The sequence below is a fragment of the Mobula birostris genome, chromosome 6, assembly GCF_030028105.1.
Source record: "Mobula birostris isolate sMobBir1 chromosome 6, sMobBir1.hap1, whole genome shotgun sequence".
Classification (NCBI taxonomy): domain Eukaryota; kingdom Metazoa; phylum Chordata; class Chondrichthyes; order Myliobatiformes; family Myliobatidae; genus Mobula; species Mobula birostris.
This window is the reverse complement of record NC_092375.1, coordinates 114,844,837-114,861,605: the sequence shown is the minus strand read 5'-3', so window position 1 is coordinate 114,861,605 and position 16,769 is coordinate 114,844,837. Positions and strand designations below refer to the sequence as shown.

General features: G+C 44.2%; 1 protein-coding gene across 1 annotated transcript in view; it reads right to left on the bottom strand.

Moving 5' to 3' along the window:
- LOC140199280 (glial fibrillary acidic protein-like) overlaps window positions 1-16,769 on the bottom strand; it is a 65,804-nt gene that overhangs the window by 32,822 nt on the left and 16,213 nt on the right. The window contains exon 3 of the mRNA XM_072261073.1: window positions 1,798-1,893. Coding sequence (XP_072117174.1) covers window positions 1,798-1,893 — 96 coding nt within the window. The remainder of the gene's footprint in view (window positions 1-1,797; window positions 1,894-16,769) is intronic.

The following is a 16,769-nucleotide window of genomic DNA, read 5'->3' as shown; positions in this document are numbered from 1 at the left end:
ATGTGGCCACTAACTGTCTATGAAGTGGCAATGTCCCATGTTGAGGCAATGGAATGGAAGATCAACAAGTATGTGAAGTGGCTTGGAGTACCGAGCAGCCTCACCAATGTTGCAATCCACAGTACCCAGACAAAGCTTACCATCCCAGTGCAATCCCTTGTTGAGGAGGTCAAGGTAGCCAAGGTAAGATCATTCTTGATGCTTCGAGACTCAAAAGACCCTGTCATCAAGAACACCCAGCCGGATGTGAGATCAGGCAGGAAGTGGTCAGTCCGTGTAGCAGTTGACGAGGCAGAATCTAGATTGAAGCACAAGGAGACGGTTGGGGCTATCCAGCTAGGCCGCCAGGGACTTGGATGGACAAGCCACAAGTGGTGGTCATTTTCTACAGGTAAGGAGCACCGTGAGCTTGAAACACAAGAAATACGAGAGGTAGAAGAGGGGAAGAGGTTAACTAAAACAGCTGGCCTGGCCAAATAAGGGGCTTGGACCCGGTGGGAAAGTGTTGAACAATGACATCTATCTTGGAATGTTCTGTGGCAGATGGAACCGCTCCGCATTTCTTTTCTATGCAGAGCAGCGTAAGATCTGCTCCCAACACCTGCCAACCTCAGCACCTGGTATGAAGATAAGACAGACAGGTGTGCTGCTTGTGGCGAGAAGGGAACACTTCAACATATCTTGAGTGCACGCAGAGTCAATCTTTCCAGTGGCATGTACACTTGGAGACATAACAACGTTCTCAAAGTTGTAACAGAAGCGGTTGAGCAGAGAGTACCGCAGCACAACTTATCTCATGCCCCATGCTGCACAGAATGTCGCATATCATTTGTAAAAAGAAGGCTCCAAGTCAAGGGTGTACAGCGCAGGCTCACGATCAAGCATACTTTCTTCAGCCAACGATTGGTGTGTCAAGGCTGACCTGGACGGGAAAGGCAGTTTCCCGGAGCAAATAGCTTTCACCACATTGCATCCAGATATAATCGTATGGTCTGACACCAGTAGAGAAGTGGTTATTGGTGAACTCACAGTCCCCTGGGAAGACAACATCGATGAAGCCCATGAGCACAAGTTAACCAAGTATGCAGAATTAAGATCAGAGTGCAGAGACAGAGGGTGGAAGGTCTTATGCTATCCATTCGAAGTAGGCTGCCGTGGGTTTATTGCATTCACTCTCCAGAAGTGGCTGAGTGACCTTGGCTTCACTAGAAGAGAGATCAAGTCAACCAGCAGGGCTGTAGCTGAGGCAGCAGAGAAAGGATCAGCATGGGTATGGACCAAGTATGTCCAGAGGGGCAGATAGTCAGACAGTGTATACATCTTTTGCAAACCCTTCAGTAGTTGCATAGACACCTGAAGAGCAGACTATCTGTTGGATGAAAGCGACCAACAACTCTGATAGAGGCAGATGCCAAGTTTTTAAGCTCACCAGTGGGAGGTAGTGCTTTAGCTGCTGGCCCACCACCTTGAGGGAGTCTTGATCATAAGCGGGCCGAAACTCCTGAAGACAGGTGGCAGATCAACTGATGATCCCACTGGTGATAGCACAGGACAGTTAACATCTAAGTCCACATGTATTCTGTAACTCTGTTGCCGGGGTGGTGGTAAGAGACTGATACATTAATGGCATTTAAGAGGCTCTTAGATAGCAACATGGATGAAAAATAAGTGGAGAACAATGTGGGATGGCATTTAAGAACAGTACAACATTGTGGATGAAAAGCCTGTACGTTTCTATGTATATGATTTAGCACATGTCCTTAATACTCAGAAGCCACTTTCTTCTTTTGTACTCACCTGATCACGTATGTCTTCTAACTGAGATAACTGTATTTCAGTAAGCTTAACCTTACGTTGAAGTTTATCCAACGCAACATTGGTTTCATCAGTTTTCTGAAAGTCCAAATTTATAATAACAGTTCAGTTCACTTCAACTAAAAGACAACAAAGCTAAAATTAAAACATTTATGCAAAGGAGGTTTACTAGGATGGTGTTAACAGCTATGGTGTTAATTTTCTGTCTTTGCAAAATAAATATTTTAATTATAGAGATAAGATCTGTAAATTATTTGAGATGATTCAATTCTAGAAATTTGATCTAAGACCAGCCCTTCTGGACAAGAAGTGTGGGATACACACAAACAGAAATAGGGCTAAAGGCACTTAAGAGAAACTTTCATTGGTTTGTGGTTGTTGTGTTTTATACTGTTGTGTTTAGTGGTAATATCTCTTTGGAGCTGGCAGAAGCCACGGAGAATAATGTGCTGGATGTGGAGTCTCATGGGGTGGTAGGCAAGGACAAGGGGTACTCTGCCTGTTATGGGAGCTAGAAGATGGCAGAGGAAGTAAAAACTCTGTTCTTTGAAGGAGGACCTCTCAGATGTTCTGGAATGAGAAACCTCATCCTAAAATGTGTCAGAGATGGAGGAACAGAGAAAAGGAAATATCATTTTTATAAAGAAACAGTGTGGGAAGAGGTAGAGACAAGATTTTTTATAAAGGATACAATTAGACAGCTTGTCACCAGAGATGAAATCAGAGAAATCGAGAAAGGGGAGAGAAGTGCCTAAGAGGAACAAAATAAATTTGAGGGTAGGGTGGAAAATAGAGTCAAAGTTGATGAAATTTACAAGCTCGGCATGGGTACAGGAAGCAGCAGTTGTTGATGTAGCACAGGAACAGCTGGGGAGCATTCCCTATGTAGATTTGGAACATACACTGTTCCACATAGCTGATGCAAAGGTACATGTAGCTGGGGCCTTGCAGGTGCCCACGGCTACACCTTGGGTTTGAAGAAAGTGCAAGGAGCAAAAGTGAAATTGTTGAGTATGTGGAATAGTTCTGCCAAATGTAGAAGGCTGGTGGTGGAAGGGGAGTCTGGTTAGGTCTGTTGTCTCTTTTAATTTTCCTTAAGTATTTCATATTCTCCTTAGATCTATTTGGAAATGTTAAAGACTTTTTTTCCATATTTAGAATGCCAGATTTTTTGGAAACCAAAGCATGACAAGTTATTATATTACTTAAACATAGAAGTATGGAGTAAATGTTCACTCAACATCTAACGGGCACTAAAAATTCACCATCATTTAAAACCAAATCTACTTAAATTATTTACCCTGATCGACCCATCTACATTCTGCATTATAGGATACGAGAAATTTAATAATCTTCGCTTAAAATGAAATGTTTTGTAGTTTGTTTTTAAAAAGAATTAAATCAGCTTCCCACCAGCTTTTCCTGACTGAAAACAGGACCAATTCGTTCCAATACAACTCCAATGTTTGCCAGTTTCATTTTTGCTCTGCATTGTCAATGTGCTGAGCTTTTTAAAAATACATCCACAAAAAGTCCATGCCTACAAGCAGCAAGACCACAAGACACAGGAGCAGAATTAGATCATTTGGCCAATTGAGTCTGCTCTGACATTTCATCATGGCTGATCCATTGCCCCTTCAACCCCATTTCTCCTGCCTTCTCCATGTAACCTTTCACGCCCTGACTAATCAAGAGCCCATCAACTTACACCTTAAGTACACCCAATGACCTGGCCTTCACAGCTTCATGTGGCAACAAATTCCAGATTCACCACCCACTGACTAAAGAAATCCCTCATCTCCATTCTAAATGGATGGCCCTCTATTTTGAGTCTGTGCCCTCTGGTCCAAGGCTCTCCCATTATAGGAAACGTCCTTTCCACATCCACTCTAAGCTTTTCAACATATTATAGGTTTCAATGTGATTCCACTCCCTCCCCTTCTAAACTCCAATGAGCATAGGCCTGGAACGATCAAACACTCATCCTACAATAAGCCTTTCATTTCTAGAATCCTTCTCGTGAACCTCCTCTGAACCCTCTCCAATGTCAGCACATCCTTTCTTAGATAAGGGCCCAAAACTATTCAATACTTTAAGTAATGGCTCACAAGTCTCTTATAAAGCCTCAGCATTACATCCTTGCTTTTATATTCTAGTCCTCTGAAAATGAATGATAACATTGCATTTGCCTTCCTCACCACTGACTCAATCTGCAAGTTAACCTTTAGGGAATCCTGCATGGTGTCTCCCAAATCCCTTTGCACCTTAGGTTTTTGAATTTTCTCCCCATTTAGAAAACGATCTACACTTTTATTCCTTCTACCAAAGTGATGACCGTACACTTCCTGACACTGTACCATCTACCACTTCTTTTGCCTATTCTTCTAATCTGTCTAAATCCTTCTGCTGCCTCCCTGTTTCCTCAACACTATCTGACCCTCCACCTACCTCTGTACCATTCACAAACTTAGCCACAAAGCCATCAATTCCATTATCCAAATTATTGACATACAGCATAAAAAGAACCGGTCCCAAAACTGACCCCTGCGAAATACCACTAGTCACTGACAGCCAATAAGAACAGGTTTCACTTATTCCCGCTCTTTGTCTGTTAATCAGCCAATGCTCTATCCAGACTAGTACCTTTCCTACAATACCATGGGCTATAACCCTAACACTTGCTAACCAACTCATGTATGACCTTAAGGACTTCTGAAAGTTCAAGTACACAACATCCACCAATTCTCCTTTGTTTATCCTGCTTCTTATTTCCTCAAAGAATTCCAACAGATTTGTCAGGCAAGATTAAGGAAACCATGCTGACTTTGGCCTACTTTTATCATGTGCTTCCAAGTGCCCTGAAACTACTTTCACAATCAACTTCAACATCTTCCCAACCACTGAGGTCAGGCTAAATGGCCACGTCTCATATTGTGGCCATCACTGAGACATGGCTAAAGGATGCATGTCTCTGGGAGCTGAACGTCCAAGGATACACGGTTTATCGGTAGGATAGGAAGGTAGGCAGAGGGGGAGGTGTGGCTTTATTGGTAAGAAATGATATTAAATCATTAGAAAGAGGTGATATAGGATCGGAAGGTGCAGAATCTTTATGGGTTGAGCTAAGAAATCGCAGGGGTACAAGGACCCTGATGGCAGTTATTTATAGGCCTCCAAACAGATGCAGTGATGTGGACTACAAATTACAACAGGAAATAGAAAAGGCTTGTCAGAAGGGCAGTGTTGTAATAATTGTGGGGGATTTTAACATGTGAGTGGATTGGGAAAATCAGGTCGGCACTGGATCTCAAGAAAGAGAATTTGCAGAATGTCTGCGAGATGGCTTTTTAGAACAGCTTGTCATTGAGCCCACTAGGGGATCGGCTGTACTGGATTGGGTATTGTGTAATGAACCAGAGGTGATTAGAGGGATTGAGGTGAAGGAACCCTTAGGAGACAGTGATCATAACATGATTAAATTCACTGTGAAATTTGAAAACGAGAAGCTGAAATCTGATGAGTCGATATTTCAGTGGAGTAAAGGAAATTACAGTGGTATGGGAGAGGAACTGGCCAAAGTTGACTGGAGAGGGACACTGGCGGGAAAGACGGCAGAGCAGCAGTGGCTGGAGTTTATGCCATAAGTGAGGAAGGTGCAAGACAGGTATATTCCAAAAAAGAAGAAATTTTCGAATGGAAAAAGGATGCAACCGTGGTTGACAAGAGAAGTCAAAGCCAAGGTTAAAGCAAAGGAGAGGGCATACGAGGAAGCAAAAATTAGTGGGAAGACAAGAGGATTGGGAAGTTTTTAAAAGCTTACAAAAGGAAACTAAGAAGGTCATTAAGAGGGAAAAGATTAACTATGGAAGGAAGCTAGCAAATAATATCAAAGAGGATGCTAAAAGCTTTTCCAAGTATATGAAGAGTAAAATGCAGGTGACAGTAGGTATAATACCAACAGAAAATGATGCTGGAGAAATTGTAACGGGAGATAAGGAGATGGCAGAGGAACTGAACTAGTACCTTGCATCAGTCTTCACTGAGGAAGACATCAGCAGTATACCACACACTCAAGGGTGGCAGAGAAGAGGAGTGTGCGCAGTCACAATTACGACAGAGAAAGTACTCAGGAAGCTGAATAGTCTGAAGGTAGATAAATTTCCCGGACCAGATGGAATGCGCCCTCATGTTCTGAAGGAAGCAGCTGTGGAGATTGCGGAGGCATTAGCGATGATCTTTCAAAAGTCGATAGATACTGGCATGGTTCCAGAGGACTGGAAGATTGCAAATGTCACACCGCTATTTAGGAAGGGAGCAAGGAAGCAAAAAGGAAATTATAGACCTCTTAGCTTGATATCAGTGGTTGGGAAGTTGTTGGGAGTCGATTGTCAAGGATGAGGTTACGGAGTACCTGGAGGCATATGACAAGATAGGCAGAACTCAGCATGGATTCCTTAAAGGAAAATCCTGCCTGACAAACCTATTACAATTTTTTGAGGAAATTACAAGTAGGCTAGACAAGGGAGATGCAGTGGATGTTCTATATATAGATTTTCAGAAGGCCTTTGACAAGGTGCCACACGAGGCTACTTAACAAGATAAGAGCCCATGGAATTATGGGAAAGTTACATACGTGGATAGAGCATTGGCTGATTGGCAGGAAACAGAGTGGGAATAAAGGGATCCTATTCTGGTTGGCTGCCAGTTCAGTGGTGTTCCACAGGGGTCCGTGTTGGGGCCGCTTCTTTTTACATTGTACATCAATGATTTGGATTATGGAATAGATGGCTTTGTGGCTAAGTTTGCTGACGATACGAAGATACGTGGAGGGGCCGGTAGTACTGAGGAAACGGAGAGTCTGCGGAGAGACTTGGATAGATTGGAAGAATGGGCAAAGAAGTGGTAAATGAAATACAATGTTGGAAAGTGTATGGTTATGCACTTTGGCAGAAGAAATAAACAGGCAGACTATTATTTAAATGGGGAAAGAATTCAAAGTTCTGAGATGCAATGGGACTTGGGAGTCCTCATACAGGATACCCTAAAGGTTAACCTCCAGGTTCAGTCGGTGGTGAATAAGGCGAATACAATGTTGGCATTCATTTCTAGAGGAATACAGTTTAGGAGCAGGGATGTGATGTTGAGGCTCTATAAGGTGCTGGTGAGACCTCACTTGGAGTACTGTGGGCAGTTTTGGTCTCGTTATTTAAGGATGTGCTGACATTGGAGAGGGTACAGAGAAGATTCACTACAATGATTCCAGGAATGAGAGGGTTAACATATGAGGAACGTTTGTCTGCTCTTGGACTGTATTCCTTGGAGTTTAGAAGAATGAGGGGAGACCTCATAGAAACATTTCGAATGTTGAAAGGCATGGACAGAGTGAATATGGCAAAGTTGTTTCCCCATGAAGGGGGAGTCTAGTACGAGAGGGCATGACTTAAAGATTGAACAGGGCCCATTCAGAACAGAAATGCAAAGAATTTTTTTTTTTTTTTTTAAAAATAAGTCAGGGGGTGGTGAATCTATGGAATTTGTTGCCATGGGCAGCAGTGGAGGCCAAGTCATTGGGTATATTTAAGGCAGAGATTGATAGGTATCTGAGTAGCCAGGGCATCAAAAGTTATGGTGAGAAGGCGGGGGAGTGGGACTAAATGGGAAAATGGATCAGCTCATGATAAAATGGCGGAGCAGACTCGATGGGCCGAATGGCCGACTTCTGCTCCTTTGTCTTATGGTCTTATAATTGCCTTTCTTTTGCTTCCCGCCCTACTTGAAAAGTCAAGAGACATTTGCAATTTTCCAATCCTCCAGAAGCACGCTAGAGTCTATAGATTCTTGAAAGATCATTACTAATGCCTTCACCATCTCTTTAGCTACTTCTTTCGGAACCCTGGGGTGCAGTCCATCTGGTCCAAATGACTTCAGACCTTCCAGTTTCCAGAGCACCCTCTCCCTAGAAATAGCAACAGTGCCCCGACACTCTCAAACCTCCAGCATTCTACTAGTGTCTTCCACAGTGAAGACTGATGGAAAACACTTACTCAGTTTGTCTGCCATTTCTTTGTCCTCCATTATGACTTCTCCAGTGTCATTTTCCAGTAGTCCAATATCTACTTTCACCTCTGTTTTACTCTTTACCATATATACCTGAAAAAACCTTTGGTATCCTCTTTGAAATAATTGGCCAGCTTACCATCACATTTCATCTTTTCCATCCTTATGTTTTTTTTTAAAAAAGTTGCCTTCTGTTAGTTTTTTAAAAGCTTCTCAATCCTCCAACTTTCCACTAAGTTCTGCTCTATTATATGCTCTCTCTCTCGTTCTCATGTTGGCTTTGATTTCTATTGTCAGCCATAGTTGCATCATCCTGCCTTTACAATACATCTTCTTTGGGATTTATCTATCCTGCACCTTCTGAATTTCTCTCAGAAACTCCACCCAGTACTGCTCTGCCTTCATCTCCACTAGAGTAATCTAGTTAGTCCCATTCCCCTCAGCTATTTCCATATCCTTGCAAATCTATTTCCCTCAACAGCTTATTCAATTTTCCATTAGAATTACTGGTCATCGCCACTCTTGCAGATGGTATATTCTAGACCATTATCATCTTATTTTCATCATACGTCAATTCTTTATCATTCAAAATTTTCACCTGGTGTCTCCAAGCCTTTCACAATCTAACTGAAACAAGCTTACACCGTCTATCCTACCCAAACCATTCCAGGTAAAGCTGCAATTTATTTGAATTTATGTGCATTCATTGTGGGCTTCTCTATGCTGGTCATAATTTGCAACATGGAAATAGGCCTTTTGACACAATTTATAAAATGCCAGCTAAGTGCCTAACCCCATTTATGTGTTTGATCCACATACCTCTAAGCCTTTCCTATCCACGTATCAGTCCAAAGCTCTTTTAGATGCAATTGTTTTTGCCTCTACCACTTCTTCCCGCAGCTCATTCCATATACCCACCAGGTCGAATCAAAGGTGGTGACAAGTTGGCATATAGGAGAGAGAATGAAAATCTCGCTGAATGGTACCACAACAACCCTTCATTCATTATTGACAAAAGGAACAAATCAGAGGTTCATGAACAAGGGATCATTAGGGGATCAAAGATGGAAAGGATTAGTATCTAATTTCCTGGGACCAACATTTTAATGCCAGTACAAAGAAGGCAAGACAGCAATTCCACTTTCTTTGATTTTTTTCCCCACAGATTCAGCACACTATCTAAAACTGTGACAGAGTTCTATAGATGCACAGTAGAGAGTATCCGGACATGTTGCATCACAGCCTGGTATGGAAACACTAATACCCTATAACGGAAAAGTCTATAAAAAGTGGTGGATAGAGTCCTATCACAGGAAAGGCCTTTGCCACCATTGAGCATATCTACAAAGAGCAATGCCACATGAAAACAGCATCCAGGTCATGCTCTCTTCTCACTGCAGTCATCGGGAAGGAGGTACAGGAGCTGGAGATCCCACACCACCAGTTTCAGGAACAGTTATTAGTTATTACCTTTCAACCATCAGGCTCTTAAACATGGACAACTTCACTCACAACACTGAACTAATCACTGACCACAACCTATGGATCATTTTCAAGGACTCAATAACTCATATTCTTGGTATTACTTATTTGTTATTACAGTATCTTTTTTTTGTATTTGCACAGTTTCCCTTCTTTTGCACATTGGTTGCTCATCAGTCTTTGCGTGCAGATCTTCACTCATTCTATAATATTCCTTTGTTCTGGAGAACCTATGGAATTCATTGCAAAGATCAAGTGAAGGTTGATAGGTTCCTGCCTGGGAACATGTCTTTGCCGCCAGCTTGTATCACATGGCCTCTAAATTCATTTTCATGTTTCTCCATTTGGACCCTCTGAGGACCCCAGGTACCCACATTCACCTGACAGTTTCTCCCACCACATTCTACATGCCACACTTTCTACCATGAGGTACCTGGTGTCCCTATCCCAGTCACTTCCAAAACTGTGATTCTCTCTCCACTGCCTCTAATGGACCCATCCACTACTTTATTCTCCACCAGATCACTGTCAATCGTCAATTCTATGACTTTTTCCACGTCCTGCAAGGATCAGAAGATTGCTTGTCTACAGACCACAGAACCTGCTGTCTCCAATGCTGGCAGCCCCAGACGTCTCCAGACCACGATCCATGCTGCTGACCACAACCACTCAAATGATCCAGAGCACATTCAGAACCCAGACTCTCAGGTCCCACCACCAGCTCTTGGGTCCTTGGAGACTCCATCTTCCTCTCACCCCACTATCCCTGAGCACCCAAAACCTTCCTTTTCCTCAGAAAGTACCAACCCCCTTCCCACCTCCAATTCCAGCTCTCATCAGTGCCAGGTCTTCACCATTACCTCTGCCCTTCCCCTCTCTGAAGCAGAACTTTCTGTCCTCAGTAAGGGCCTCACCTTTGTCCCTCTGCGCCCACACCTCAGTGAGTTCCTTCCACTGCCTCCATCTCTGAGCTTATTTCTTTAGCAAGGACTCCCCATCCTACACCGATGACCCCTTCTCCCGTCTTCAACCTTCCTCCTCCTGGACACCCCGCAATGGTCTTCTGCCTCTCGACCTTTTCACTGTCAACTGCTAACAGGACATCAACTGTCGACTTCAACACTCCCCTCTCCCATTCCAACCTCACTCCTTCCGAAAGCTCTCTTCTCCACGCCTGTCGCACCAATCCTAACATCACCATCAAACTCGCAGATAAAGGGGGTGCTGTAGTAGTCTGTCAATCTGACCTCTACTCTGCTGAGGCCCAGTGACAACTCTCGGACACCTACTCTTACTTACCCCTCAAATAGGATCCCACTAAGGAGCACCAGGCCATCATCTCCCACACTATCACTTACCTTATTAGTTCTGAGGATCTCCCATCCACTGCCACCAACCTCAGTTCCCGCACCTTGCATCTCCTGTTTCTACCTCCTACCTGAGATCTGCAAACCCGCTTCTATATGTAGATCCATTCTTTCAGCTTGTTACTGCCCCACTAAACTCATATCTGCATACCTCGACTGTTTTATCCCTGCCAAGTTCAGTCCCTTCCTAGCTACATCCTAGCTACTTCCTAGCTTTACATGCTCTGGTTCTTTTCAATGATTTTAAGTTCCCTGGCCCCCATCATCTTATTTTCACTGTGGATGTTCAGTCCCTATATACCTCCACCATCAAGAAGGCCTCAAAACTATCATTTATTTCTGGATACCAGACCCAATCAGTTCCCTTCCACCACCACTCTCCTCCATCTAGCAGAACTTGTCCTAACTCTTAATTCATCCTTTGGCTCTTCCGAGTTACTTCAAACAAAAGGTGTAGCCATGGGTACTCACATGGGTCCCAGCTATGCCTGCCTTTTTGTCAGCTATGTGGAACAGTCTATGTTCCAAGCCTACACTGGTGTCTGTCCCCCACTTTTCCTACGCTATATCAACTACTGCATTGGTGCTGCTTCCTACACCCATGAAGAACTTATGACTTCAACTTTGCCTGTAACTTCCACCCAGCCTCAAGTTTAATTGGTCCATTTCTGACACTTCCCCCCCTCTATCTCCATCTCACTGTCTCTATCTCTGGCGACAGCTTATCTACTGATGTCTATTATAAACCCACAGACTCTCATAGCTACCTGGTCTATACCCATTCCTACCTTGTCACTTGTAAAAACGCCATCCCCTTCTCTCAATTCCTGTTTCCGCTGAATCTGCTCTCATGATAAGGCCTTCCATTCCAAAATGAAGACGATGTCCTCCTTTTTCAAAGAAAGCAGCTTCCATTCCTCCACCAACACTGGCCTCAACCGCATCTCTATTTCACATGTCTGCTCTCACCCCATCCTCCCACCACCCTACCAAGGATAGGATTCCTCTTGTCCTTACCTACCACCCCACCAGCACATAATTTTCCACAACTTCCACCATCTCCAGCAGGGATCCGGGGATCTCATGATCTCATCTCACACCCCCAGCCCAGTTTGCTTTTTGCAGTGATTGCTCCCTATGCAACTCCCTTGTCCATATGTCCCTTCCCACTGATCTCCCTCCTGGTACTTATCCTTGCAAGCAGAACAAGTGCTACACCTGCTCCTACACCTCCTCCCTCACTACTATTCAGGGCCCCAAACAGTCCTTCCAGGTGAGGTGACACTTTATGTCAGAGTCTGTTGGAGTCACCTACTGCATCCAGTGCTCCTGGTGTGGCCTCTTGTATTTCAGTGAGTCGCAGTGCAGATTGGGAGACTGTTTCACTGAGCATCTACCTCCATCAGCCAGAAGTGGGATTGCCCAGTGGCCACCCAATTTAATTCCACTAACCATTCTGATACGTCAATCCATGGCCTCCTCTACTGTCATGATGAGGCTACACTTGGGCTGGAGGAACAACACTATTCCTTCTGGGTAGCCTCCAATCTGATGGCATGAACATCGATTTCTTGAACTTCTGGTAATGCGCCCCCCCCCCCACCTCCTTTGCCATTCCCCAATCCCTTTTCTCACTCTCACCTTAACTCCTTGCCTGCCCATCACCTCCCACTGGTGCTCCTCCTCCACTCTTCCTTTCTTCCATGGCCTTCTGTCCTCTTCCATCAGACTCCCCCTTTTCCAGCCCTATATCTCTTTCACCAATCAACTTCCCATCTCTTTACTTCATCCCTCTCCCTCCCAGTTTCACATATCACCTTGTGTTTCTCTCCCTCCCCCCACCTTCTATACCCACCCCTCACCTTTCTGTCTCCAGTCCTGCTGAATAGTCTTGGCCTGAAATGTCGACTGTACTTTTTTTCCCCACATAGATGCTGCCTGGCCCGTTGAGTTCCTCTAGCATTGAGTGTGTTGCTTTGATTTCCAGTATCTTCAGATTTTCCTTTGTTTGTTGATAGGTGAGTAAGTAAGGGTGTCAAAAGTTACAGGGAGAAGGCCAGGGAATGGATTAAAGAGGGATAATAAATCATCCATGATGGAATGGCAGAGCAGGCTCGACAGGGTGAATGATCTAATTCTGCACCTATATCTTGTAGTCTTATGGAGTGCCTACAAGAAAATGAACCTCAGGATAGTATTTGGTGATATATACACACTTTGATAATAAAGTTACTTTGCATTTTGAAATATAATCTAAGATAGAATTGATATGGGAGGTGAGGGGAGTAATGAATTAAAAGTATTGTATATGGATGCACGGAGTATAAGAAATAAAGTGGATGAGCTTGAGGCACAGTTGGAAATTGGTAAGTATGATGTTGTGGGAATAACAGAGACATGGCTTCAAGTGGACAAGGCCTGGGAAATGAATATTCAAGGGTATACGTCCTATCGAAAGGACCGACTGATGGGCAGAGGGGTTGGGGTGGCTCTGTTGGTGAGGAATGATATTCAGTCCCTTGCGAGGTGGGACATAGAATCAGGAGAGGTAGAGTCAGTATGGATAGAACTTAGAAATTCTAAGGGTAGGAAGACCCTAATGGGAGTTAGCTACAGGCCCCCAAACAGTAGTCTGGATGTAGGGTATAAGTTAAATCAAGAGTCAAAATTGGCAAGTAGCAAAGGTAATGCTACAGTTGTTATGGGGGATTTCAACATGCAGGTAGACTGGAGGAATCAGGCTGGTACTGGACCCCAAGAAAGGGAGTTTGTGGAGCCCCTCCGAGATGGATTCTTAGAACAGCTTGTACTGGAGCCTACCAGAGAGAGCGCAATTCTAGATTTAGTATTGTGCAATGAACCGGATTTGATCAGGGACCTCGAGGTAAAGGAGCCATTAGGAGGTAGTGACCATAATATGATAAGTTTTCATCTACAATTTGAGAGGGCGAAGGGAAACTCAGAAGTGTAAGTATTATAGTTGAACAAGGGGAACTATGGTGCTACGAGGGAGGGGCTGGCCAAAGTTCAATGGAACAATACCCTAGCAGGGATGACAGTGGAACAGCAACGGCAAGTGCTTCTGGGAATAATGCAGAAGGTGCAGGATCAGTTCGTTCCAAAGAGGAAGAAAGATCCTAAGGGGAGTAAGGGGAGGCCGTGGCTGACAAGGGAAGTAATGGACAGTATAAAAATAAAAAAGTAGTACAACATAGCAAAGGCGAGTGGGAAGCCTGAGGATTGGGAAACTTAAAGAGCAACAGAAGGTAACTAAAAAGGCAATACGCGGAGAAAAAAAAGAGGTACGAAGGTGAACTAGCCAAGAATATAAAGGAGGATAGTAAAAGCTTCTTCAGGTATGTGAAAAGGAAAAAAATAGTTAAGACCAAAATTGGCCCCTTGAGGGCAGAAACGAGTGAATAGCAGATGAGTTGAACAGGTACTTCGGATCTGTCTTCACTAGGGAAGACACGAACAATCTCTCAGATATAATAGTGGCCAAAGGATCTAGGGTAATGGATGAACTGAAGGAAATTTATATTAGGCAGGAAATGGTGTTGGATAGACTGTTGGGTCTGAAGGCCAAGTCCCCAGGACCTGATGGTCTGCATCCCAGGGTACTTAAGGAGGTGGCTTTAGAAATCATGGATGCATCGGTAATCATTTTCCAATGTTCTATAGATTCAGGATCAGTTCCTGTGGACTGGAGGGTGGCTAATGTTGCCCCTCTCTTCAAGGGAGGAAGAGAGAAAACAGGGAATTATAGACCGGTTAGCCTGACGTTAGTGGTGGGAAAGATGCTGGAGTCAATTATAAAAGATGAAATTACAACCCATTTGGATAGCAGTAACAGGATCGGTCCGAGTCAGCATGGATTTACGAAGGGGAAATCGCGCTTGATAATCTTCTGGAATTTTTTGAGGATGTAACTATGAAAATGGACAAGGGAGAGAGAGCGGATGTAGTGTACCTGAACTTTCAGAAAGCCTTTGATAAGGTCCCACGTAGGAGATTAGTGGGCAAAATTAGGGCACATGATATTGGGGGCAGAGTACTGACATGGATTGAAAATTGGCTGGCTGACAGGAAACAGAGTAGCGATTAATGGGTCCCTTTCAGAATGGCAGGCGGTCACCGGTGGGGTACTGCAGGGTTCAGTGCTGGGACCGCAGCTGTTTACAATATACATTAATGATTTAGATGAGGGAATTAAAAGTAACATTAGCAAATTTGCTGATGACACAAAGCTGGGTGGCAGTGTGAAATGTGAGGAGAATGTTACGAGAATGCAGGGTGACTTGGACAGGCTGCGTGAGTGGGCAGATGCATGGCAGATGTAGTTTATGTGGATAAATGTGAGGTTATCCACCTTGGTGGTAAGAACAGGAAGGCAGATTATTATCTAAATGGAGTCAACTTAGGAAAAGGGGAAGTACAATGAGATCTAGGTGTTCTTGTACATCAGTCACTGAAAGCAAGCATGCAAGTACAGCAGGCAGTGAAGAAAGCTAATGGCATGTTGGCCTTCATAACAAGGGGAATTGAGTATAAGAGCAAAGAGGTCCTTCTGCACCTGTACAGGGCCCTGGTGAGACCACACCTGGAGTACTGTGTGCAGTTTTGGTCTCCAAATTTGAGGAAGGACATTCTTGCTATTGAGGGAGTGCAGCAAAGGTTCACAAGGTTAATTCCCGGGACGGCGGGACTGTCATATGTCGAAAGATTGGAGCAACTGGGCTTGTATACTCTGGAATTTAGAAGGCTGAGAGGGGATCTTATTGAAACATATAAGATCATTAAAGGATTGGACGCACTGGAGGCAGGAAGCATGTTCCCGCTGATGGGTGAGTCCAGAACCAGAGGCCACAGTTTAAGAAAAAGGCGTAGGCCATTTAGAATGGAGTTGAGGAAAAACTTTTTCACCCAGAGAGTGGTGGATATATGGAATGCTCTGCCCCAGAATGCTGCGGAGGCCAAGTCTCTGGATGCTCTCAAGAAAGATGGATAGAGCTCTTAAAGGTAGCGGAATCAAAGATTATGGGGATAAGGCAGGAACTGCATACTGATTGTGGATGATCGGCCATGATCACAGTGACTGTCCGTGCTGGCTCGAATGGCCGAATGGCCTACTCCTGCACCTATTGTCTATTGTAGTAGAGTTTTTCAGACCTTTGAGACAAGTTTCTCATAAGGCAGATCAGATGTCCAGGTATCTCCAATTTCTTTAATGATTTTCCATAGTTTATTATGGTCCACATTGTCAAAGGCTTCAGAGAAGTCAATAAGACAAATATGTTTCTGGCATTCCCTTGATTTCTCCATTATCCAGCGTAGGTTAGCAATTTGGTGCCTTGTGCTCCTGCCTCTTCTAAAACCAGCTCCTACACCTGGCAGTTCTCGTTCCATATATTGCTGGAGTCTTGCTTGCATGATCTTCAGCATTACCTTGCTAACATGTGAAATTAGTGAAATTGTTTGGTAATTTGAACATTCCTTAACATTTTCCCTTTTGGGAATTGGGATAAACTGGTCTTTTCCAGTCTAAAAGCCAATGTTGGGTTTTCCAGATCTGCTGGGAAATTGCATACAACAGTTAGAACTGAACATGGAACTACAAACTGGTCAAAGCAACACACATCAAAGTTGCTGGTGAACGCAGCAGGCCAGGCAGCATCTCTAGGAAGAGGTACAGTCGACGTTTCAGGCAGAGACCCTTCGTCAGGACTAACTGAAGGAAGAGTGAGTAAGAGATTTGAAAGTTGGAGGGGGAGGGGGAGATCCAAAATGATAGGAGAAGACAGGAGGGGGAGCTGGACAGGTGATTGGCAAAAGGGATACGAGAGGATCATGGGACAGGAGGTCCAGGAAGAAAGACGGGGGGGAGAACCCAGAGGATGGGCAAGGGGTATATTCAGAGGGACAGAGGGAGAAAAAGGAGAGTGAGAGAAAGAATGTGTGTATAAGTAACAGATGGGGTACGAGGGGGAGGTGGGGCATTAGCAGAAGTTAGAGAAGTCGATGTTCATGCCATCAGGTTGGAGGCTACCC